Source organism: Pseudorasbora parva, chromosome 4 (genome assembly GCF_024679245.1).
Source record: "Pseudorasbora parva isolate DD20220531a chromosome 4, ASM2467924v1, whole genome shotgun sequence".
NCBI classification, from domain to species: Eukaryota; Metazoa; Chordata; class Actinopteri; order Cypriniformes; family Gobionidae; genus Pseudorasbora; species Pseudorasbora parva.
In genome coordinates, this window is record NC_090175.1 from 788552 (window position 1) to 814858 (window position 26307).

The 26307-nt window shown below is 40.2% G+C and overlaps 1 protein-coding gene across 2 annotated transcripts; it reads left to right on the forward strand.

The window, feature by feature from the left end:
• Positions 1-887: 887 nt before the first annotated feature.
• Positions 888-25032, forward strand: LOC137072600 (cytochrome P450 3A30-like). 2 transcript variants are annotated; one of them, XM_067440453.1, is made up of 13 exons: positions 888-1046; positions 4711-4804; positions 4974-5026; positions 5298-5397; positions 15093-15206; positions 15389-15477; positions 15696-15844; positions 16004-16134; positions 16206-16287; positions 16358-16518; positions 16594-16820; positions 24595-24757; positions 24834-25032. In XM_067440453.1, exons 1-13 carry the CDS (start codon positions 976-978, stop codon positions 24921-24923), a joined length of 1524 nt encoding a protein of 507 aa, XP_067296554.1. In that variant the 5' UTR covers positions 888-975; the 3' UTR covers positions 24924-25032. The 2 variants fall into 2 exon arrangements, with proteins under 2 accessions (XP_067296554.1, XP_067296553.1); XM_067440452.1 differs by lacking the exons at positions 888-1046; positions 4711-4804; positions 4974-5026; positions 5298-5397 and adding an exon at positions 13736-14353.
• Positions 25033-26307: the final 1275 nt, after the last annotated feature.

Genomic DNA, 26307 nt, shown 5'->3' on the forward strand with positions numbered 1-26307 from the left:
AACACTCTACAGTTAGTTGTGTGACTAAGTCATTCTCTCTTCAAACGCTATCAAAGATAGAAATGTCTTTTTAAAGGTTTTTCTGTGTATGCTAAAGGATTCCTTGCATTCCTAAGGTGGTCAAATAGGGATGGGGAAAGTGTCTGTGAAACCAAAACAATTATTGAGCTCGTCTGGTTCAGGAATGACACACTTCTCAGCGTCTGACTGGTTTCAAAGCTTTGACCTGCTTCCCACAATCCCTGGAGAACATGTCCAGACAGACCCATGTGCTCACAAACACATATAGTGTGACAACAGTGCAGCTGGAGAGCTGTAAAGCAGGATCAGTCTTTCCCCCTCTCCTTTATTACTTTGATTGTAACACAATGATGTCATGTGGTCTTTCCAGGAAAGACCAGCCATAAAATAAGAGGCAATCACCTGTATTATTAAAAGCACACTACTCTGAACTAATGAGACTCAATCAGCCTTAAAACACTACATTCTGGTTCATCCACATGGCAAACTTCAGGTTAAAGAATTTAAATAAACATTTAATCTCATTTGGAGATTCACACTGACCGAACAGACTTGAGAATATCAGGATCATCAGAAACTCAACTTCAGCTCAGTCAATACAGAATATACTCATTCAAGATCATGTGATTCCTCTTTCATCTGGGATTCAAGACTTCAGCTCTGAGAATCAAAAAACAGCCAGAGCCTGTAATATATCTGAGGGAATGAGACACCAAAATATCAGACCTATAGAAATCAAACACAAATGTGTGGAACTGTGACTAGTGTGCTGTTGTGGAAGTTGTTTGAGCCGTAACACCGTTTATCAGTGTGTGCAGAGGTTAAACACATTCCAGCTCGCAGTGTTTGTGTGTTAGAGTAAGTATTATGTAATCTGAGAGCTGAAAAAAGCTTCTCTTCCTGTTCCTCTTCGCTGCGAGTCATTCTAGTCTGAGCGTCCAGGGATCAGGAACCATGAGCTACGGTCTGTTCTTCTCCGCTGAAACATGGGCTCTGCTCGTGCTGTTGGTGACGCTTCTGGTTATGTAAGTGACTGGTGAAACTCTACTAATCTCAATAATTAGTTATAGAATCGTGATAAAAATGATTCCATTAGTAACTCGTTTGACTCATATGAAGGGCAGATTATAGTCACTGTATCAGGTGATATTCTCTTAGGATCTTTCTAAAATCACAGCTGACAGGAAACATTCTCAGAATGTGGACTGAAGAGTCTCTTAAAGTTCCTTCAGTAAAGTTAATAAGAATGATCATCATCTATCAGTTTTTGCTCTTAAATAATGTTCTCAGTGTCAGGACAAAAACCTTATTTATATCCCAGTTAGCAGACAAACAGTGAATCAGCGTTGAATCAATGTTAATGCATCAACTAAAATATCATTGAATAAATGTTGAGATGTCAATGTTGAGAATGTTGATTTTTCATCAGGTTTGCACCCTGAAATAATGTTATTTCAACGATGAAAAATAGATCAAGATGGGCTTAAAATCAATAGTTTTCCAACTAAAATTAAACCACTTATTTAAGTGAATCAATGTTGAATCAATGTTAATGCATCAATCAAAATATCATTGAATCAATGTTGAAATATATCATTGATTTTTCATCAGGTTTGCACCCTGAAATAATGTTATTTCAACAATGAAAAATAGATCAATCTTGCTTTATGTACAGCAGGATTCTATGCCAGTTAATTTGTCTCTTTATTTTATTCATTTTAATCAGAGACCATGTGTGGCTGCAGTCGATATGATTTTGCATCAAAAAGTCACTCAAAGTAAACAACATCCTTCAGTTTACATGCAAATGTATTTATTTATGCCCCCACAGTTACAACAGGAAATCTCACATTGACTTAAAACAATTACATCTGAATTTATGACACAAATGAGAAGAGTCTGGAAAAACATGACAACCTGCATCTGCAAAATGGAAGTAAATACAAATGTAAACTTGCCAATAAATACAGAAATGACAGAGTACTACTGAAAGAAAGAAGGTAGAAGAACGAATAATACTCCAAACTCAGGGGGTTCCACCATGAGCAATGCCCCGAAGCCTTTCAGGTTGTAATGGAGCCAGTTCTGCACCGTCCCAGCAAAGATAAACTCTGATGCCTCTTATTATCAGCATTCACGGCATCTAAAACAACAAGAAGTTAGTAAATATTTGGAAATGTGATTAATTATACATTACAAATATAGCCTACTACAAAATGAAGTGAAACTTGAAATTTTTATCAAAATCTTGATATCCCAGTTAAAACACGGTAACATTAAATTCAGGACTATTTAATGCATTTTAGTATAGACTTTAAAGGACCTGCAGACACACAATGAATGAAAAAGCAAAGTGACTATATCCGGTGTTTTATCTAATAATATTATTGTATTTAATAGTAAATAAATAAAGTGTGAAAATGAAACAAGTAAATGAATGACCAAATAGCTAAATTAAGAAAACAAAAGAGGAGCTGTATAGGCTACATGGTGGTTTGGAAGAGATTTTTTTTCCATTTACAACACGAACTGGAGGCACAACCGTTTACTACATTTCTGTAGTTTGATATAGCTGCCAACAGAACTTAAAGATCTCACTCTTTTCTTTTTTCTTTCTGCATTAAAGATTAAACTGTAATGATGTAATTGTGATCTGCTCTCGTGATGATATCGTACAGCTGAAGCAGAGCTGAGCTGATTGTATTTCCCCTCATTAGAGGCGGCAGTGGCTCAGTGGTTCATGTAGGTTGTCTACAAACCAGAAGGTTGGTGGTTCAATCCCCGGTTCCACCTGACCAAGTGTCGAAGTGTCCATGAGCAAGACCCCTAACCCCAGCTGCTCCCGACGAGCTGGATGGCGCCTTACATGGCTGACACCGCCGTCGGTGTATGAATGGGTGAATGTGAGGCAAAAATGTAAAGCGCTTTGGATAAAAGCACTATATAAATGCAGTCCATTTACCATTTACCCTCACCGCGCTAACAGGTCAATCAGTTCTAGCTCTGCTTCAGCTGTGAGATACTCTCACGAGTCGTGAACACAATTACTGACAAGCCAGAAATTCATCTAACCTTCCGATCGCCTCTCGTTTACACACTGGACAAATATAGGATGATTCAAAATGATTCATCTGTGTGTGCAACTGCGTCGCGCATTCATTGACTGTTGAGTCGATCCTATATGGTCTCAAAATCCAAATGAATCAAATAGGATCGACTCGCAAGTCAATGAATGCATGCGCAGCACCTTTTCCACAAATGCGCATTTTACTCGTTGCACGCACAAATTAATCATCTTAATACTAAAATCATCTCATAAAATAGATGAACACCTCACAACAAACGACGCACAACAAAAAAAGTTGCACGAGTCAGAATTCGGACGCAATTCACAGTGTATATGCCAATCTTAAGGAAAAAAAATGAATAGAAATATGAACAAACTGAAACTCAATGTATTAAGATTATCCTGGTCGTTGGTTGTGTAACTTACGAGGGCGTTCATGTGACTATTATTAACCTTGCAGTTCACTAAAACTTGCTCAGGAGAAGCACACAAGTTGTAAAACATAAAGATGAACAAAAACACTAAATTAAAATTGAGATGAATTTTATAATTATATTTTTGTAGGCCACTTACCTCTAAAAAACATGGTCGTTGTCCTGTGTCTTTTTCGCGATTGAAGTCTGTTCAGCTGCGCTTGCTTTGATCTGATTGGTGGATGTCTTGAAGGTGCATTACCGCCACCTGCTGGATTGGATTGTGGCGCACTCGATAGGGACACATATTCTAAATTCTTTATTAACTCTGTATTCTTTAGATAAATAATGAAATACATGTACATTCTACATGATTTAAATAATAATAATAGGCTACATTTTTATTTATTTAAAACTGATAGACTAAATTTATGGTAGAAGTTCTTTGTTTTTGTTTTATTTGTTTTTTAACATTTTTTATTATAATAACATGAAACACAGAATGACTGCATTGCATGCCAGTAAGCAGGAAAATAATATACCTTTTAAAAAGATTCATAGTTTTTACAGCTTTCTTATTGGAAGAGTCAGAAATCAAACACGCATACAATTTCAACTCTTCCAGAAAAATTTAAAGAAAGGCTTACAATTACAAAATTTACATTTATGTATTCTTTGTTAATCCACACACTCGTTGGTGTACTCATCGTATCCTTTGAGGATAATAAATGTGCTCACATTCACACAAATGTACCCAATTGATTTGGACTTGCCTTAACATGTTGAATAATGTGACAGATAGATTGACCGTAAGCCTCACCGGTGGAGAATTAAGATGACCAAACATCAGCATTGATTCAATGTTTGTCTTTTCAACACTGAAAAGCATGGAATTATCAACATTGATCCAATATTATTTAGCAGTGAATTTTCAACATTGGTCCAGTATGGTGTTAGCATTGAAATTTCAACCTCAACCAAAATGATGATTCTGATGGAATTTCAACATTGAATCAATGTCACCATGCTATCTGGGATATTATTCATTGAACATTTTTTTCTTTAGTACGTTCATCTAACGTTTTTTTAAATGTTTCTACTTGTTTCAGAACTTTTATAATGTAATACGAACATTAGCAAACCATTCTCAGAACATATTTTTTGTCATCTGAGATGGTTTTATTCAAATGGTTTTGCTGTCACTTCCAGATATGGATCCTGGACTCACAGTCATTTCAAGAAGTTGGGAATACAGGGTCCCAGACCCATCCCGTTCTTCGGAACGATGCTGAGATATAGAGAGGTGAGTTTATTTTAAAGCAAATACAGCATGAGTCTATTGAAGGTTCATTACAGATCCATGAGAATCTAACGTAAACCTATTGGCATATAACACACAGATTATACTATAGTTTTTGATATGAATCTTCTGAACGTGTCTAAATGTGAACTCGTCTGTCGTGTGCTTTCAGGGGTTTCATAACTTCGATCTCGAGTGTTTCAGGAAGTATGGACGAGTCTGGGGGTGAGTGTGAGACGGATGACACATCACTGATTAATCTCAATGAATCATCTGAAAGAATAATTACAGAACATATGAAACAGAAATGATTCTGCTGTGTGCTTCAGTTTAAGATGAAATGACAAACATATTTGAACATGATAAGATCAGTAATATTTGTAATAAAGAGCCGAGGATGGTCATAATGATAATAAAAGTGAATCAATCATACAGTTATCATGAACTGAATGATTCTTCTGACTGTAATGTTTTTCTAATTACTTATTTCTCACAGTATCTACGATGCGAGGCAGCCTGTGCTGTGTATCGTGGATCAATCCATCTTCAAAACCATCCTGATTAAAGAATGTTACTCGCTCTTCACCAACAGAAGGGTAAAATCACCTTCATCTTCATCATTATAGTGAAAGGACATCAGTTTGGTCAAAAATCAATCAATCAGCTTTATTTATATCACGCTTTCCCAGTGCCGATTGTGTCAGAGCAGCTTCAGTGTTAAACAGGACAATACTGCAGCAGAATTAGATTTGGCTGTACAGTCGTTCTGGAGTAAACAGTGATGTTATCAGCTTATTTTAATTTATCAGAGAGAGACAATGTGGGCAGATCAGTATTATAGTTTATAGAATTAATTAAAACCTAATTAATTAATTGTAATTTTATATTTAGATGAATAACCCAGATCATAATTTGGTAACACTTTATAAAACCGGTGCTAATGATTTATAAAGGTGTCATTATGTTATGACTTTAGTTGTTGGGGCACATGACTATATTAAGTAATTCAAAATTAATTCAAAACCCATAGCCACAAATACATATTACTTAAAGGGTAACTAAACCCTAAACCAACTTTTTTTAGTTAATGATCTGCAAGACTGGGGCTTTATTAATGCTGTTTATTGATTAGAGTAAATGTTTTGACATTTGGGTATAAAGTGTTTTAATTCTATAATATATGGTGTAAAAACGTCTTAGTGCTGCCCTCTTAAAATTGAACGGTGGCTACTGCAGTCGAATTTTCCTATTGGACGTTGTAGTGCTTCGTGTGGTACTCACTACCACGTCCCTGGCACGAGCTCACCACGCCCTAAGAAATGTTTTCCCGTGATCACATGATGAGAACGGCTTGAGTCCAGTATCAGCGTTCGTGTTACATGAAGTAGAAACATTATGAATGTCACTTGCTTTCAACATCCTAATGAAGAAAATACAGATAAATAATGCAGTTGTAAGTACATGTTAAGCTTTTCTTCTGATATTTTTGCCAGCCGTCATGTCTACAGATAATTTTCATACTTCAGACGCTTTCAGACAAACCCTGACATGCAAATGGTTGTCGTGGTAACGAACAACAACACCGTAACGTGCTGGCGTATAACGTTATAGTCTAACTTTTATTTGAGGAAATCTGTTGTAATCGGCTATTAGGTTTGAAATGATTGGTTCTGCGCTTTTTTAGTGGCATTCAGTATAAGGATATGGCTGTTCAATGTTCATAGATTAGTTAGTGGTCTCATTCTCTCTTGCGCTGCTGCTTCGCTAGCATGAATAAATGAATGAATGAAAGCATCGTCGGCATCGGGAGTTAACGCAGTTTGAGCCAGCGGCTCGATTGATAAGGCTCTGTGTCTACAGACATTTCACCCTCCTCCACTTCAGGTGAAGGTGGTGGAGAAAAGTCCTCTACTTTAGATGACCACTCTGTTGCAAAACTATGTCCTCACTCCAGTCACTATCCATCTTTGCGAGTCTGACAGCTGTCAAACAAGTTGTCACTACGGGTCTCAGGTGCCCCCCCACTCAGCCCCGCCCTCGGCTCCTCCCCTCTGTCTCTGCTGGGCTCTGCCCACTTTTGCAGCATTTTTCAAATATTGCCAGTGGGCGGAGTTAGGCTGTGAACAGGTTTCACAGAGTGAACTTGTAAGGGTGGAACTAAAAGTGATGGAGATTGGTTCCGCCCGGACCATAATCCTCAAACACCGGTCACTTCCGGGAACTCTGGGAAGAGAAATCAGGGTTTTATTGATCTCAGGTGGATAGATGAGCGGGGCGATCGTGGATTGGGCAGTGTGACGAGAAGGGGGAGTATAAAGAGGGCCTCAGAAACTGAAGAGGAGAGTCTTTTTTTCCGAGCCGATGCAGTGAGCGAGTTGGAGTGTTTGGGCGAGTGCAACGGAAAGAAGGCGGAGGATATTGTTGGCTGGGCGAAGACGGACACAAGGGTTTGGCAGAAACAGAAACCGAGTATATTGGGATGTATACCTAACTGTGAAATGCTCTATGGACATGCGTAACAAATTCTGAGTGGTTGAAAACAGGAAGACTCACCGGAAGTATCGCCAAAGGAGGCCCTTTCGACAGGTCACGGGTAGCAGGAGAAGTATCCAGGAGCTGGAAAGAGGAGGGAAAAGAGACCTTGTGTTAGTAACGGTGTGAGTATCCTAAACTATTGTACAGCAGCATAATCATCTCGAGTGAACTATCTGTGAGCCTTTTTGGTGAGTTTGTGGCATCGTATGTGAGCAGCCCCGCCGTGGAGGAGGAATATTCATTGCATCAGTGTCTCTACGATTTCCAGGACGAGTCTTTGGTCAGACGGGGTTTTGACCCTAAATTCACCAAGAGTGTGTGGAGTGCAGTGGGTGAGTCCTTGTCCTTTGCTGTCAGTGTATACACTTGAAAATTGCAGTGTGGTGCTGTGTCTGTGTCGTCAACAACCACCTTTCAGGCCTGACGAAATCCTGCGAAGGAAGTAAGTCCTGAGGCGGGCAAAGAAATCATCTCCAATTATATGCCGTCGATGACATCCTGTTCCTTCAGCCCCCACGTGACGGTGGTGGGAAACAATTTTAAGTAAGAACAGTGTGGATATAGTGGGAAGCACTAACGGTGAGGAGTTGGCTGCTGTAGGAGGAAATCAGCTGTGCGTGTATTATTACCTGTTGTGGAGTTCTTCAAAGTTTCGCCCCTGTCTGGATCTCTCGCCCTGTCGTTTGGAAGAAAGAAGAGGGAAGTGTTTGACCCACCCAGTGTAGCACAACCCGGGTGAAACAACTTACCTGTGTGTGACACCAGCGGAGGCCGTATTCAGCCCAACGCAGCAGCAGCTTTCGATCCATATCTCTATCAGCAGTTGGTTGAAGCCTCAGAAAAGGAACGCCTGACATCTATTTCCTCCAAGGTCTGTGAGTTACATTACTTCCTGTTTCCCTGTACGCCCAAGTGAAGACCCAGTTACCTTTGATGTATTTACCTTATGCCCAAAGCTAAAGCCAGCATATTGTGTTGTACACTCGCTGCATGCCCAAGTGAATCCTCAGTTGTCTTATCTACAGACTTACCTGTGCCCCGAGGTAAGAGCCAACGGCTCTGTCCACCGTCTGTGTCCAGTCCTGTTATACTTACCTGTATGTTCTTGTGCAGATCTAGCAGGTCCCTTTGAGGCGTCTACTTGTACGTCGACCCGTCACTCAGGAGACAGAAACCGCGGAGACCCCCCCCTCCTCGAGATAAACAGAGAGACTAACACTAGCGTAGATGCCACTCTTTTTATGATGTAACGAGTACATCAGGTGTTATGGGAAGTGTTCCCGGTTCCGGCTGACCTAGTTAATGCAGCCTAACAATCAGTCAATTGATCTGAATAATGAGAGTTAATAATGTTCTGTGTGTATGCCATAGTAAAGAGATGTGTTTTTAGTCTAGATTTAAACTGACAGAGTGTGTTTGCTTCCCGAACAATGCTTGGAAGACTATTCCAGAGTTTAGGTGATAAATAGGAAAAGGATCGACCGCCTGCAGTTGATTTAGATATTCTAGGTATGATCAACTGGCCAGAGTTTTGAGACCGCAGTAGACGTGATGGAGTATAATGTGTTAAGAGCTCGCTTAAGTACCGGAGCTAAACCATTTAGTGCTTTGAGTAATAAGCAAGATTTTAAAATGTATGCGATGTTTAATAGGGAGCCAGTGCAGTGTTGACAGAACTGGACTAATATGATCATACTTCCTGGTTCTAGTAAGAACTCTAGCTGCTGCGTTTTGGACCAGCTGGAGTTTGTTTATTAAGCGAGCAGGGCAACCACCCAGTAGAGCATTACAATAATCTAGCCTTGAGCTCATGAACACATGTACTAACTGTTCAGCATTTGGCATTGAAAGCATGTGCCGTAATTTAGATATATTTTTAAGATTGTAGAATGCGGTTTTTCAAATGCTAGAAACGTGGCTTTCAAATGAAAGATTGGTATCAAAGAGCACACCCAGGTTCCTCACTGACGATGAGGGCTTGACAGAGCAGTCATCAAGTGTTAGACAGTATTCTAGGTTACCTTTCCGTCCAATAAATACAAATTCAGTTTTATCTGAATTAAGTTGCAGGAAATTACAATCCAATGTTTTATATCAGCTATGCATTCCGTTAATCCTGGGAATTGGTCAATTTCGTCAGGGCGTGAAGAAATATAGAGCTGAGTATCGTCAGCATAACAATGAAAACTAACGCCATGCTTCCTAATGATATCTCCCAGTGGAGCAGATACAGGGTGAAGAGCAGCGGTCCTAACACTAAGCCTTGCGGTACCCCATACTGAACTTGTGATCGGTGTGACATCTCTTCATTTACTGCTACAAACTGATAACGGTCAGATAAGTACGATTTAAACCATGCCAATGCAGTTCCACTAACGCCAACATAACTCGAGTCTATTCAGAAGAATATTGTGATCGATAGTATCGAATGCAGCGCTAAGATCGAGTAACACTAATAGAGAGATACATCCACTATCAGATGATAAGAGTAAATCATTTGTAACTCTAATTAGAGCAGTCTCAGTACTATGATACGGCCTAAATCCTGACTGGAAATCCTCACAGGTAACATTTCTTTCTAAATAGGAACATAATTGTGAAGACACGGCCTTTTCTAGTATTTTTGATTGAAACAGTAGATTGGAGATTGGCCTGTAATTGACTAATTCTTTAGGATCAAGTTGCGTTTTTTTAAATAAGTGGTTTAATTATAGCCAACTTAAAAGTTTTCGGTACATATCCTAATGTCAAAGATGAATTAATGATATTAAGCAGAGGATCTATGACCTCTGGAAGTATCTCTTTTAATAGCCTAGTCGGTATAGGGTCAAGCATACATGTTGTTGATTTTGATGATTTAACAAGTTTAGCCAATTCTTCTCCTCCTATAGTAGTGAATGAGTGTGTGTGTGTGTGTGTGTGTGTGTGTGTGTGTCTCCTATAGTAGTGAATGAGTGTAATTTTTCCTCAGTGACCCTACAATGCTCTGTCTGAAGTGATACTGTAGTAGACGGCTGCATGGTTATAATTTTATTACTGCTGTGTTGTTTACAAACATCAGAAGCTGAAGCTTTATTTTTTGATAATTTAGCCACTGTATCGAACAAATACCTAGGGTTGTGTTTGTTTTCTTCTAAAAGAGTTGAGAAATAAGCAGATCTAGCAGTTTTTATGGCCTTTCTATATGCCATCATGCTCTCTTTCCACAAATTGCGAAAAACCTCCAGTTTTGTTTTCTCCCAGCTGAGCTCCATTTTTCTGGCTGCTGTTTTAAGGGCCCGAGTATGCTCGTTGTACCACGGCTTTGGATTGTTTTGTGGCAATATCGATATTATCTGTACTGCCCCTTTTATTTTACTTTCACTTTCTGTCACCTCCTTCCCAAACCATAATCTTGACAGGATTGGAGGAGAGTAAAATGAATGAAATGAGTACATGTATATAAGGGCCGGGTAAAAAAATTGAGGGGCATGTTCGACTGACGAATAACCTTGTTCTCATTGGAGTCATTGCGGGTGGAACGTGTGCATTTCCGGGCATCGTGAGGAGGAGGTGGGGCTACCAGGTTAGCCTCACGACAGTTGTCTCTTGGCCTCTGTGTGAATACTCTGTCAAGTTTTGAATGGGTCGGTGGTGTGTACCGTACTCCTAATTCGGTGGCTTGGTGGAGAAGGAATGAAAGACAAGAGCAAGACGGACTGATGCTGACGATGTGCCAGGGTCACTCTTAACCACCCGTTCTGCTAACCTGGGTCAGTGTTATATTCACAAGAGACGCATTCAATCATTACATATCCCTGACACACACTCACACATCACATCCAGCACTCCGTACCACAGATTTAACAAGTGCTGATTTGTCTGACTAATTTTTTTTTCTTTCTTTTCTTTAATTATATTATAAATGTGATTTAAAGAGTACGGATACTTGTTTATTTTGTATAGGTTTTTTTTCTCTCTTTTCTTTTTTTGAAGAAAATTGTGGTTATCAAAAATACTTTCTAATCTTATTAAAGAAAGTTGTATCCATTGTAGTGATTTTTACTTTTGTCCACCCAAGGACACTAAGTAAGGTAGTGATTGGTACTCACGTCACTTAAGGTGTGGTTATGAGTACATCAGATGACCACCTTCCCCTCTCTTAGTTTGGGACACTAGTCAAGGCCTTTTACCTTGGCTGTATGAGAACACTCCGCACAGGAGGCTGCCCAGTCATTATAATGAATGTAAAGGGGGGAGAGTTGGTCAGCTGATTTATCTGAAAGATTGGTGAGATTTCTAACTTGTAGAGCCTTTTCTGTTTTATCAGCACAAGGAAGACACAACTGTAATAAAATAGATTTTGGAATGATAAAGGAATAAAGTGCGTAAAATGCATAAAATACATGTGAGTAAGTTAAGTGTGGCTATAGAAGAGCTATGTTATCTTATGGAAAGATAAGATGTTTGTTTCTCTGAAACTAAGGTGAAGAACCTTATTATGTATCAAACAAATAAACAAAAGATTATTTGTTATTAACTAGCATCAGTTATATTACCTCTAATGTAAATTAGAAAATCATATACTGATAATAATCAACAATGCCAAGGTCTCTAGAAAGAGGTTTGGTTAAGTGATATTTACATTCCACGTGGTTGTGTAAGCAGTCCGATGGTGATGACTTCTTCCAATGGTTTTGCTGGGAGACAATGCAGTGAAGAAAGGAGCTGGAATCTGTTTCAACAGCCTTGAACACGAAGATCTGTGGGATGCTGATCTCCTGGGGCAAAAGGGTTGTATGGTTTGTTTTGGTTTTTTTGCTGTCCGCGGTGGTAAATCTTTGACAAGTATATACTTGTCTGGCACCCGAACATTATTGCTTTTTTTTAGGTTTTGGGACTGCGAGTCGACTTAAGACGGTTGTCGGCCAAAAAGTGTCATCATTACAGTGGTCTAGCAGTTAGTGCTCTTCCCATCTGCGCCGGCGACCCAGGTTTGATTCTTGCCTCTGAAGATTTTTTTTTTCTTTTGTTAAAATTGTTACAGTGTTGGGCGACCACCGTTACAATTTCCTTTAATCTTCTTTAAGCGCCGGGGAGCAACTATGTCTAAAGTGCTGGTAAAGAGAGAGTCAATAGTTTCTGTTGCAGCATCAAGTCCCTCTTGGCTATCTGTAATGCTGAGGAGATGGAACTGATGAGGAAGATTATGGACAAAGCAATCTTTAGTCGCAACGGTTATCGTCCTGCCATATTTGAAGCGAGGGGATGGCTTTGCAGCCTTAGGTAAATTAAGTATACATGATATTAGGTAATGATCTGAGATTTCACCGCTCTGCTGCAGAATTTTAACGGTATCAACATTTATTCCATGTGACATTATTAGATCTCAAGTATGATTAAGGCGATGAGTGGGTCCCGATACGTGTTGTCTAACTCCAATAGAGTTTAGAATGTCTCTAAATGCCAATCCCAATGCGTCTTTTTCATTGTCTACGTGGATATTAAAATCACCAACAATTAGTACTTTATCTACAGCTAATACTAACTCTGATACAAAACCAGCAAATTCTTTGAGAAAGTCTGTATTGTGCGCTGGTGGCCTGTAGACAGTAGCCAACACAAATGTCAGACGGGATTTATCATTTACACTACACAGCGTTACATAAAGCACCAAAACTTCAAAGGAATTATATTTGAAACTAGACTTCTGAGAAATACTGAAGACATTATTATAAATTACAGCAACACCTCCCCCTTTACCTTTTAGACGTGGCTCATGTTTATAACAATAATCCCAGGGGGTGCACTCATTTAAAGTAAAGCTTTATCAATTGTTCATCCGTATTATATCTGTTGTTTATTTGTTGGACATCAATTACATTTTTACTGTTGAATGGTTTTGATGGTTTTTTGTATTTACTAATTCGGGGAACAGACACAGTCTCTATATGATAATATCTAGGTGAAAGAGTCTCTATGTGCTGGGATTTAGCTGACTTTGGTGACGTGAGACAGCTAGTAGACGGTTGGTTTAGCCAGTTTGTCTGCTTCCTGACCTGGGCCCCAGTGAGTCAAGGTTTAGCTCTAAGTCTATGTGCCAAATTACTAGAGAGAAGAGCAGCACCAGCCCAGGAGGGATGAATGCCGTCTATCTTCAACAGGTCAGGTCTGCCTAAAAAACCTTTCCAATTGTCTATGAACCCTATGTTATTTTGCAGACACCACTTAGACAACCAGCCATTAAGTGATGATAATCTGCTAACTATTTCATCACTCCTTTTCACAGGGAGAGGACCAGAGAAAAATACGACCTTTGACATCGTACTTGCGAGTTTTCACACCTCTTTAATATTAATTTTGGTGATCTCTGACTGGCGAAGTCGAACATCATTAGTGCTGACGTGAATAATAATCTTAGAGAATTTATGATTAGATTTAGCCAGCACTTTTAAATTTGCTTTGATGTCAGGCGCTCTGGCTCCCGGTAAACATGTGACTATGGTGGCCTCATGTATGTCATGTCTCCTATCAAATTAATGCTCGCTTCACGACTTACACTTCCATGTATGTCACTTATTCAGAGAATGCAGTGTGTGTTTGTTGCATTAATTAGAGTATGAATGGGCAGAAACCCATTGATTCATGCTTGAAACAAAGAGCCATAAAATCTCCAGAGGAATTTCCCTCTTGGAAATCCCAACAATCTCATTGGTCAAGTCTACCTCAGGAGGGTGTGATTACTCCCAGACCTTAAAAAGAGAGGCGCTCAGATGCCCTCCCTCTCTCTTCTCTCTCTCTTTTCTCTCTCTTCTCTCTCTCTGGCTGAACCAACACGTCATCGTGGCTGGCCCTGAGCTCCAAGTAGGGAGGGCCTCCATACACAGAGCCATGTGCTGTGTGGGACCGGAAACCCTAGGCCCACACACGGCTATTGTGCCAGCAGGCCCCAACACTTCATGTGGACCTTCTTCAACCATCAGAGACTCTGCAAGTTCACCGTCATTCCTTCACTCAACACAAAAGGAATCGCGCATTGTAATAACCATCAAACTTTCTACTGCAATTTCCGCCCAGACGTTCTTATATGCTCAAGCCATATGCAAGTATCGTACATAAAACAAATTGCTGTGTAGTGAGTAAAATTGTAGACCCCTTTGTTGCTTGTAGTCACCAATGGTTTCTCTCAAGGTTTTAGACTCTTTAGACTTCATCCATATGTACTAACCCGGTTCTTCTAACCACTTTCACTTCAACTCTTGCTATATATGTTTTGTATGCGTTTCATGTCTGTTAAATCTCGTTCGTGATTTAGATATTTAAGTTTGTGCACAATATATGTTTGGTTCTGACTCCCTGTCTGCAAACAAATTGGCCCTTAAATGATTGATCTCGTTATGCGCTCTAACCGCTTATGTAAATACAAAGGAAGAATTATTTTTCTGTAGCCATGAAAAATATCCTATTCTTAGAATTAAGTATTAATCAATACTTAACGTTCACAAAATGAACTGATTGATTGATTGCAATGTTAATGTAGCTACATCAAGGTAATCTATTTAACTGATTCAAATATTCATAATTAATCATAATGGGTTATGAGTAATTATTCATATTTCACCTCAGAGCTAATTTGCTACACTGGGACTGCAAAACATTTGTGAGAGAACTTAAAGTTTCTCTGGGAACACAAAATATTAGTAAGAGAATGTGTTGCTTATTATTAATCATTTTAATGTTTTCATTTTATCTCCACATTTTTCCTCTGATCTGGCAGAACTTCCGTCTGAACGGGCCGCTGTACGACGCTGTGACCGTCGCTGAAGACGATGACTGGAGGAGAATCCGCAGCGTCCTCTCACCATCCTTCACCAGCGGGAGGTTAAAGGAGGTTTGTGAATCTTTATTTGGATCATTCTCACACTAACAAGGGTTATTGTATTGCTTATCTGAAGCATTACATCAAGGCAGTACTGTTGCACCAATGTACAACTAAACAAGAATCATAATAAATATCAAACATTACCTGTGTGTCAAGATGTTATGATGATGGACTGCTGTTTCTCACTCTAGATGTTTGGCATCATGAAGACACACTCTAAAATTCTTGTTCAGAATCTGGGAAAATCAGCAACCCGAGAAGAAAATGTGGATATAAAAGAGTGAGACATATTGCATAATAAATCACAAACGGCTTATCATTATCTGAAGAGATAAGAACAGAGCTGCAATAACATCACTATAATTACCTGAGCAAAGGTGTTCAATTTCCTCACCAATCACCTTAAATAACCTCCCGGACAGAGGAAACATTCATTACATATAGAGAGTATACAGGCTGAATGAGAATAATAATGTATTTTTCTTTGCCTGTCCTCAGGTTCTTCGGTGCGTACAGTATGGATGTGGTGACCAGCACAGCGTTTAGTGTGGACATCGACTCCCTCAACAACCCCAAAGATCCATTCGTGACCAACATTAAGAAAATGCTAAAGTTTGACTTACTGAACCCTGTGTTCCTGATCTGTGGTAAAGGGCTCAACTAGTCTTGTCAGTTAAACACATTTCAAGGGCTAACGTAGGAAACTGAAGTCTGAATCAATGTTCCATCAATGTTACTGGAAGAATGTTTGTACATAACTCTGAGAGAACATTCCTTATTAAGACATTTTACAAATTCTTCTGTAGCTATATTTCCTTTCATCGCCCCCCTTATGGAGAAAATGGAATTCTCCCTTTTCCCGACATCTGTGACCGATTTCTTCTACGCTGCCTTACAGAAGATCAAGTCTGAAAAAATGGCCAGTGACCACAAGAAGGTACAACAAACACTAAACATGAACACCTATTTAATCATGATGTTCTAAACCACAGTTCTCTAATCCTGCAGAAGAGAGTTGACTTCCTGCAGCTGATGATCGATTCTCAGACGGCAGGGAAAACTCTGCCTGGCGAGGAACACACAGAGAAAGGTGAAGAATCTCAGATGGGTTTCCATTCTCCATATGTGAATACTCGTACCTTAACCCGTCTCCTGTGCAGGTCTGAGCGATCACGAGATCTTATCGCAGGCCATGGTCTTCATCTTCGCCGGTTACGAGACCAGCAGCAGCACTCTGACATTCTTCTTCTACAATCTCGCAACTAACCCAGAGGCCATGGAGAAACTGCAGGAGGAGATCGACGAGACCTTCCCGAATAAGGTAGCACTCCAATGATTCGTTAATTGGGATCAGTGTGATGAGTCTGAGGCTTTAACCATTGATTGTGTGTTGAAGGCCCCAGTGGACTATGAAGCTGTTATGAACATGGACTATCTGGACGCTGCGCTGAACGAGTCCCTCCGGCTTTTCCCCGTCGCCTCTCGACTCGAACGAGTTTGCAAGAAAACAGTGGACATCAATGGCCTCATCATCCCTAAAGACATGGTCGTTATGATCCCAACCTACGCCCTCCATAGAGACCCAGATTACTGGAGTGACCCCGAGAGCTTCAAACCAGAGAGGTCAGGATGGGTTTCTCCTGTTTCAGCGATCGTATATCTTAGCCATCGTTATCATAACTTTTTTTATATTGTGAGCTACAATGTTCATCGACTGTATCTGCTTTTGCAGAAGCGATCATTCCACATTATTTAAGCTTGTAGTTATACACCGATACCGGCACCGATAATGATTTTTTTGAAAGCCGATAAGCGCAATATTGGCAGATAAATCTAAATCCAAATTTATATGATTTTTTAAAAGCATGGTTACAAAAACAAAAGTCTCACCATTAAATTGGTGTCCAAAGCATGCAATTATGATGTTCTCATTATAACTTTATATAGTCTATATGACAGACTTATATTCCATGCAATCTCTTTTCTCTAAGCGTTACTCTTGAGTGTTCTCTGTGCGTTACTCTTGAGTGTTCTCTGAGCGTTACTCTAGAGTGTTCTCTGAGAGTTACTCTAGAGTGTTCTCTGAGTGTTCTCTGAGCGTTACTCTAGAGTGTCCTCAGAGCGTTACTCTAGAGTGTTCTCTGAGCGTTACTCTACAGTGTTCTCTGAGCGTTACTCTAGAGCGTTCTCTGAGCGTTACTCTAGAGTGTTCTCTGAGCGTTACTCTAGAGTGTTCTCTGAGCGTTACTCTAGAGTGTCCTCAGAGCGTTACTCTAGAGTGTTCTCTGAGTGTTACTCTAGAGTGTTCTCCGAGTGTTACTCTTGAGTGTTCTCTGAGCGTTACTCTAGAGTGTTCTCTGAGCGTTACTCTAGAGTGTTCTCTGAGCGTTACTCTAGAGTGTTCTCTGAGTGTTACTCTTGTGTGTTCTCTGAGCGTTACTCTTGAGTGTTCTCTGAGCGTTACTCTTGAGTGTTCTCTGAGCGTTACTCTTGAGTGTTCTCTGAGCGTTACTCTTGAGTGTTCTCTGAGCGTTACTCTAGAGTGTTCTCTGAGAGTTACTCTAGAGTGTTCTCCGAGCGTTACTCTTGAATGTTCTCTGAGTGTTACTTTAGAGTGTTCTCTGAGCGTTACTCTAGAGTGTTCTCTGTGCGTTACTCTTGAGTGTTCTCTGAGCGTTACTCTAGAGTGTTCTCTGAGAGTTACTCTAGAGTGTTCTCTGAGCGTTACTCTAGAGTGTTCTCTGTGCGTTACTCTTGAGTGTTCTCTGAGCGTTACTCTAGAGTGTTCTCTCTGCGTTACTCTTGAGTGTTCTCTGAGCGTTACTCTAGAGTGTTCTCTGTGCGTTACTCTTGAGTGTTCTCTGAGCGTTACTCTAGAGTGTTCTCTGAGCGTTACTCTAGAGTGTTCTCTGTGCGTTACTCTTGAGTGTTCTCTGAGCGTTACTCTAGAGTGTTCGCTGAGAGTTACTCTAGAGTGTCCTCTGAGCGTTACTCTAGAGTGTTCTCTGAGAGTTACTCTAGAGTGTCCTCTGCGCGTTACTCTAGAGTGTTCTCTGTGCGTTACTCTTGAGTGTTCTCTGTGCGTTACTCTTGAGTGTTCTCTGTGCGTTACTCTTGAGTGTTCTCTGTGCGTTACTCTAGAGTGTTCTCTGAGCGTTACTCTAGAGTGTTCTCTGAGCGTTACTCTAGAGTGTCCTCTGAGCGTTACTCTAGAGTGTTCTCTGAGAGTTACTCTAGAGTGTCCTCTGCGCGTTACTCTAGAGTGTTCTCTGAGCGTTACTCTAGAGTGTTCTCTGAGAGTTACTCTAGAGTGTCCTCTGAGCGTTACTCTAGAGTGTTCTCTGAGCGTTTCTCTAGAGTGTTCTCTGAGCGTTACTCTAGAGTGTTCTCTGAGCGTTACTCTCGAGTGTTCTCTGAGCGTTACTCTTGAGTGTTCTCCGAGCGTTACTCTAGTGTTCTCTGAGCGTTATTCTAGAGTGTTCTCTGAGCGTTACTCTAGAGTGTCCTCTGAGTGTTACTCTAGTGTTCTCTGAGCGTTACTCTAGAGTGTTCTCTGAGTGTTTTTCTAGAGCGTTCTCTGAGCGTTACTCTAGAGTGTTCTCTGAGCGTTACTCTAGAGCAGTCTCTGAGCGTTACTCTAGAGCGTCCTCTGAGTGTTACTCTCGAGTGTTCTCTGAGCGTTACTCTAGAGTGTTCTCTGAGCGTTACTCTAGAGTGTTCTCTGAGTGTTACTCTAGAGTGTTCTCTGAGCGTTACTCTAGAGTGTCCTCTGAGTGTTACTCTAGAGTGTTCTCTGAGAGTTACTCTAGAGTGTTCTCTGAGTGTTACTCTAGAGTGTTCTCTGAGAGTTACTCTAGAGTGTTCTCTGAGTGTTCTCTGAGCGTTACTCTAGAGTGTCCTCTGAGCGTTACTCTAGAGTGTTCTCTGAGAGTTACTCTAGAGTGTTCTCTGAGCGTTACTCTAGAGTGTTCTCTGAGCGTTACTCTAGAGTGTTCTCTGAGTGTTACTCTAGAGTGTTCTCTGAGCGTTACTCTAGAGTGTCCTCTGAGTGTTACTCTAGAGTGTTCTCTGAGAGTTACTCTAGAGTGTTCTCTGAGCGTTACTCTAGAGTGTTCTCTGAGAGTTACTCTAGAGTGTTCTCTGAGTGTTCTCTGAGCGTTACTCTAGAGTGTCCTCTGAGCGTTACTCTTGAGTGTTCTCCAAGCGTTACTCTAGTGTTCTCTGAGCATTACTCTAGAGTGTTCTCTGAGCGTTACTCTAGAGTGTCCTCTGAGCGTAACTCTAGAGTGTTCTCTGAGCGTTACTCTAGAGTGTTCTCTGAGTGTTACTCTAGAGTGTTCTCTGAGCGTTACTCTAGAGTGTTCTCTGAGAGTTACTCTAGAGTGTTCTCTGAGTGTTCTCTGAGCGTTACTCTAGAGTGTCCTCTGAGCGTTACTCTTGAGTGTTCTCCAAGCGTTACTCTAGTGTTCTCTGAGCATTACTCTAGAGTGTTCTCTGAGCGTTACTCTAGAGTGTCCTCTGAGCGTAACTCTAGAGTGTTCTCTGAGCGTTACTCTAGAGTGTCCTCTGAGCGTTACTCTAGAGTGTCCTCTGAGCGTTACTCTAGAGTGTCCTCTGAGCGTTACTCTAGAGTGTTCTCTGAGCGTTACTCTAGAGTGTTCTCTGAGCGTTACTCTAGAGTGTTCCCTAAGCGTTACTCTAGAGTGTTCTCTGAGCGTTACTCTAGAGTGTTCTCTGAGCGTTACTCTAGAGTGTTCCCTAAGCGTTACTCTAGAGTGTCCTCTGAGCGTTACTCTAGAGTGTTCTCTGAGCGTTACTCTAGAGTGTTCCCTAAGCGTTACTCTAGAGTGTTCTCTGAGCGTTACTCTAGAGTGTTCTCTGAGCGTTACTCTAGAGTGTCCTCTGAGCGTAACTCTAGAGTGTTCTCTGAGCGTTACTCTAGAGTGTCCTCTGAGCGTTACTCTAGAGTGTCCTCTGAGCGTTACTCTAGAGTGTCCTCTGAGCGTTACTCTAGAGTGTTCTCTGAGCGTTACTCTAGAGTGTTCTCTGAGCGTTACTCTAGAGTGTTCCCTGAGCGTTACTCTAGAGTGTTCTCTGAGCGTTACTCTAGAGTGTTCTCTGAGCGTTACTCTAGAGTGTTCCCTAAGCGTTACTCTAGAGTGTTCTCTGAGCGTTACTCTAGAGTTTTCTCTGAGCGGGTAACACTTTATAATAACGTTCAGTTGTAAGTCATTTATAAGTTTGTTAGTTAATGATGAACTAATCATTTACAAAACATTCATAAATGATTATCAAGTGATATGCTAACATTTTATAAATGTTTTGTAAATTCCGTTACAAGTCATTTACAAGTGATTAGTAAATAATTAACTAATGATTTATGAAATATGACTACGTGTTCATTAATGATTAATGAGTGATTTGTTAATTATTTTACTTATATTTAGTAGATTCAGGTATATGTGATTTACAAATGATTAGTTAATAATGAACTAATGATGTTCAAAACATGACAATGCATTTCATAAATGTTACTTTTTTGTATGTTTTGTAGATTCAGTTATACATTATTTACAAGTTATTAAATAATGATAAACTAATAATTTACAAATCATAATTATACATTCATAAATGATAAATATGGTAACGATTTACAAATCTGTCATAAATTAGGCCTATCTTTAAAAAAAAAACATTTCATAAAATAATCAAACAGATCCTTAGTAAATGGTTAAGTTACTAGTTAATATATTATTAATCAACGAAATGTCAATATATATTATCTCAATAAATTGTTAATCATGAACAAATGATGATCAAACCATTAGTAAATGATGAGTAGCCCATATAATGTAGTGCTGCATATCCCAATGCATCAGATCAAGACGCATTTAATGCTTTGCATTTGTAAAAGTAGACATAATTTTATTAGCCTAGAAATCTAGACGCACCCTAGCGGCAGCAAATTTAATTTGCCCGCAAGTGTCGTCTAGGAACTCTCAATACCCATCTGAGCTGTAATCGCCAAACTCTGGGCGGGCCAATCACATCGTGTGTAGAGTCGGTGGGCGGGGCCATAATGACGACGGCCGAGTTGCGTTTGCGTGCTTCTAGTAAACACAGAAACTGGCGAACGGCGGTCTGTCGAATCAGCTTTGACCGCGACTCTGGAAGACTTGAGTTCAGCTTTTCTCTGAGAAAAGAACAAAGAACGGCACTGAAGTCATTCTGAAGAAGGGAAGATGTGTTCGAGTTTAGCCGAGCGGATACGGCGAATGTTTAATCTGTCAGCTCTGCTTCACCTTCGTTGCTCTGGTTGGTGTAGCGCTATCCTATCGCGTGCAGAGGGAGTTTGACAGACAGCCGTTTATCCGCCGCTCAGATTGAGCCGTCAATGGGGAGTTTCAGACCAAACATCTGGATGTGGCTCCGGCTTGTCAGGCTATGATTTTAGGCTACTTTTTATTGCAAAAACTGACCAAAAACAGTATAAAAGTATTAGCTCATGTTGTATTCAACGTTTTCTGAAGTCATACGATATCTTTATGTGAAGAACAGAGTTGATCTTAATGTTTTAATCATTGAAATGATCCCTTTATGAACGCATATTTATCCTATTTATCATTCAAATAATACTCCTGTCCTGACTCTTAGCAGGACGCAATCGGTCACATGACACACGAGAGCCAATGGCATTTTACAATCAAAGCTGACGTAATGACGCAATTGGTCACGAAACACACGTCAGCCAATGCTGTCAAAGCACTCATGACGTTTCTTCCGGAAGTTCCTGGCGGCAAATTTTGAAATGTGATTAGCCCCGTTTCCACCAAAATTACCCGGAACAATTTGTACCAGGAACTTTTTTACAGGAACGTTTCTCCCCCCTGACCTGCAGCTGTCTGCGTTTCCACCGCTAAATAAAGTTCCGTGAAGATTAGGCAGATTAGTCCGGTGATGTAGGACTGCGCGACTGCTCCTCCAACAAGTCAGTGACGGACAGTAATCATTTGTGTGTGTACCGATTGAAAGATTTAGTGGACTGTTCACATGAGACGTTATCTAAACCGATCTGGTGTTTACATGTGATGACTTTCAAGCGCAATCATTTTGTCACATGCAGTTTGTCTGCCGCATCAAAAATGTCTCCGCTGTTTTCTCCAGCAGCTGGAGTGTGTTAACTGTAGCCATAGCAACTCTTAACGGCCACCAGGACTAATACAGTATTATATAATAAGCTATTTATTTGTTGTAAAGTGTAATAATCATCTCAGAAAAAAAAAATCTTCTGTCAGGCGCAGTTAAAGTAAAAACTGCCTGGGGCAATATACGCTGTGTCATTACTCCAACATTATCTTCATAACTTACAAAATAAAAAGTTTACCCCTCAGAAAAATGAGCTTTCCTCTCTTGTCAACATGAGCGTGGCGCGCGCTGTCACGTCATGTAAGGACGCACACTTAAAAGTAATCGGTCAGGTCGTTTGGTGAAAATTAGACTGTAAAAAAATGAATAACGAGAATGGAAGAGATTCAAGCTGTGCTGCTTTTGCTGGTTATGTATCGGTTTACTAAAGAGGGAATTAACAACGACAGAAAAGAGCACTAATATGCAGATTCAGCAGTATATTCAGAAAGCTTGTAAAGCTAGATTTAAAATGACAATGTATATTATTATCAGCTATTACGGACATTGCACGTGAGATGGCTGAGATGAACGCGCGCCATCAGACTGTCAGGGTTCTGCCCTGACAGCTCTGTCTGTTTCGTCTTTGTTTAATGTCTCTATGTTTGTGTTGTGTCTTAGTACTTGGTTCTGTCTCTCTCTGTGTCTGTCATGTGTTCCTCTCGTCCTGCCTCCTTGTTTGCCGTTACCACACCGCCTTGTTTAGTCTGGTCTAGTCCTCGGTTCACTCATTGTGCTCACCTGTTCCTCATGTGCTCTGGTCCCTTTATATTGTGCTACCTTCCCTCTTGTCTTTGCTGGTTCGTTGCATTTGTTTTTCCGTGCAAGCTTCTAGCCCAGTGTCAAGACATTTCTAGATTTAGTGTCTCCTGTGTTTCTAGCTTTAGGTTTATTTTCAGTTTTTTCTTTGTTCCTGAGTTTTTGAGTCTAGTGAAGTTTCTGTCTTATTTTGCTCGTTTCCTCCAGGTTTTATTTTGGTATTTTCTCTAGCCTTATTGTTTAGTTTTCTTGGTTTTGATAGCTTACCTTTTTATTTTATTTTTCCTGTTTCCCACTTTTATTTTCAGTTCAGTCTTTATAGAGATTGTTTTATTATTCCTCGTTTTCTAGCTCCAGTTATTATTTAAGTTTTTGTTTCATTTAGTCTTAGTTCTTAGTTTGTCTGTTTCTTGTTGTCTTGTCTAGAGTCTTGTCGTGTGTGTGTGTGTCCTGTGTTGTTTTCTGTCCAGTGTTTTTCCCTGGCCGCTGCCTCCACTGCCTGTCAGCCAAGACGGGAGCTGATTCTGTGAGACCATCAAGCCTCAGGTTCCTGCCTGGACTGGTCCACCATCGCCCTGCCTGGTGTTGCCTCACTAGCTGTCGTCTAGTTCATTGGCTGCCTGGACTGGTCTCAGTGGTCATCCTCCCCTGCCTGTCGTCGTGGTGTCTGTCCCCTGCCCTGGTGTTTGGACTGTCACTCATCCACTACCCTCTTGTGTCTGGTTCATCTGTCTTATTAATAAACTGTCCTTGTTGTTCACTCTGCATCTGGGTCCTCCACTTCCTGATCCCTGACACAGACAGACAGCACAAGACTGATATTTACTGAACGTAGACCGAACCTCGCAAAAGACTTTTAAAATGCCGGTTGAAATAAAATGCTGCGTGAGCTCAACCAATCAGCATGTTCAGCGCCCAAGTCCCGCCCTCGAATGTTCCTGAACTTTGAAAAAGTACTACCTCGCGAGCAGGGCCATTTGGAGGGGGAAATATTTACCCGGAACTTCACAAGAGTTTTTTTTAGAACGTTCTCTGAGCATTACAAAGAAAGTAGCAACATTATAAAATGTTAGACAAACGTCCAACTAAAATGTTTCAGGAAAAACGCTCCATGAATGATGGGTTTTTTTTCAGCTAACATTTTAAGAATATTAAAGTGCAGATAACATTGAACATATGTTCTATTAACGTTACTGGAAGAATGTTTGTTCATAACTTAGAGAGAATCTTGTTTTGAGAACATTTTCTGCTATCTTAAACAATCTGTTTGGCTTGGTTCATGGATTATAACTGAATATTTCTGTAAAATCCCTATGTGGAAAAGACTTCCCTAACCCAGGCGGCTGAGAAAGAAAGCGGCACTGTTGCACTAGGAACACAAGGATGGTTCTTTAGAGTAACTGTCTGTATAAATACTTAAAGCCAACATGACTCTTTCCTGTCCTATTACCAGGTTCACTAAAGGAAACAAGGAGACGATTGACCCCTATATGTACATGCCCTTCGGCCTCGGACCCAGGAACTGCATTGGGATGAGATTTGCTCAGGTGACCATGAAGCTGGCCATCGTGGAGGTCCTGCAGAGGTTTGATGTCTCTGTGTGTGAGGAGACACAGGTGAGCTGACGGATTGGTATCTCTGGTATCAGTGTTTGTTTGTTTGCTGACCCTGACCTTCTCTTGCTCTTCACAGGTTCCTCTGGAGCTCGGCTTCAGTGGTCTACTGGCTCCCAAAGACCCCATCAAGCTCAAACTCATGCCTCGGACAGCTCCAGATGTCTGATGGGTCTTTTAAAATAAAAGGATATACGTAGAAGAAATTAGATTAAGGTGTTAAGATTTTTTTTGTAAATGAGCAAGTTTTTTAAAGAAATAAAGTCTGTAGAAATGTATGCAATGTGTGTCATGTCTGTTAAAAACACTTTTATGAACCTATAAAACCTTGTTTAAGCCATAACTTACTTTAGCGAGTTAGCTTACAGTTAGTTTACAGTACTTAGTAACAAAATCGATTATTTAAGTGACAATTTATTTGCAGACAAAGAGTCAGAACCAAATATGTATTGTGCACAAGTATTATTAAATGGATGATTAACTGAGAAATCAACTTTCCCTTGAGCTTTTGATATATAAAATGTCATGTTAATATAAGAATATCCTGTAAGTTTTAGAGCTGAAAACTTCCTTGTTAGTCAAAGAAAAGTTTAAATAGACACCAGGCCAAGAGAACGATCGATTTCAGAATGTGCCTCATCTTGATGTCATCGTGTGGCGAAGCTCCGCCTCTACAGAATAATAAGCATGCCTATTTCAGTAGCCCCGCCCACCAACTCGAGGAGCTAAACGGATCGCGCTACCAATCAATAAACATGCTGAAGTTAGCAAGATATTGTGCTGTGCCTGGTTGTGGAAGGACACAGTTGCTGCATTATAGGGATGCACAGGGATTTTTTTTTTCATTCTGATTTCAGATTTTTGAGGTCTCCTTACTAAAAGGATACTTGGTAAAGATTAAATGTTAATAAAGTTATTTTAATTATAGGAGTATATTAAAAGCTATGAAAATAACAATAATAAAGTCAGTCATTTGTCACCCTAGACAGATGCAGCCTAAATATGTTATTTCTGGATGTAATGTTTGTGCACATTAAGTGGGGGTGGCATGACATCAGTTGGTGCCGTCTTTAGCTTCAAATAAACAATTCTACAATTATTTTAGAACTTCTTGGATTATTTTTCATCATCCATTTCGTTAAATTGTATTACAGATTAATAAACTGTATTTAAAACTATTTAGGTTACAATTGTCATGCTTGTGATTTATGACATCAGGAAAAGAAGTATTCAACCTTAATTTTATTACTGTAACAACAGCGCCCCAACTATATTTATAAATATATAGCATTAGCATTCTAGCACGCTAGAGAGTGGGGTGACGTGATTGGGCTTGCTTTGGGCTAGCTTTGGCCTTGTTTTGGTCTAGAAAAAGGCAAAGAATTTTTATTTATATAGCGCCTTTCCAAAGCTCAAGGTCGCTTAACATATTATTAGACAATACATTTGCACAAAATAACATTAGCATACTCACATACACAAGACAAGAACAGGTTTTCTTTAGCCACATTATTCAAAATACAAATTGAATAGATAAGTCCTTAGCTGGGTCT

Bases quoted from the DNA above. Each gene is read 5' to 3' on its own strand.
- LOC137072600 (XM_067440452.1), top strand. From the start codon at position 13,961: ATGCTTGAAACAAAGAGCCATAAAATCTCCAGAGGAATTTCCCTCTTG. The intron at 15,478-15,695 runs GTGAGACATATT...GCCTGTCCTCAG, and splicing joins GAAAATGTGGATATAAAAGA to GTTCTTCGGTGCGTACAGTA. The intron at 15,845-16,003 runs GTAAAGGGCTCA...ATTCTTCTGTAG, and splicing joins CCCTGTGTTCCTGATCTGTG to CTATATTTCCTTTCATCGCC.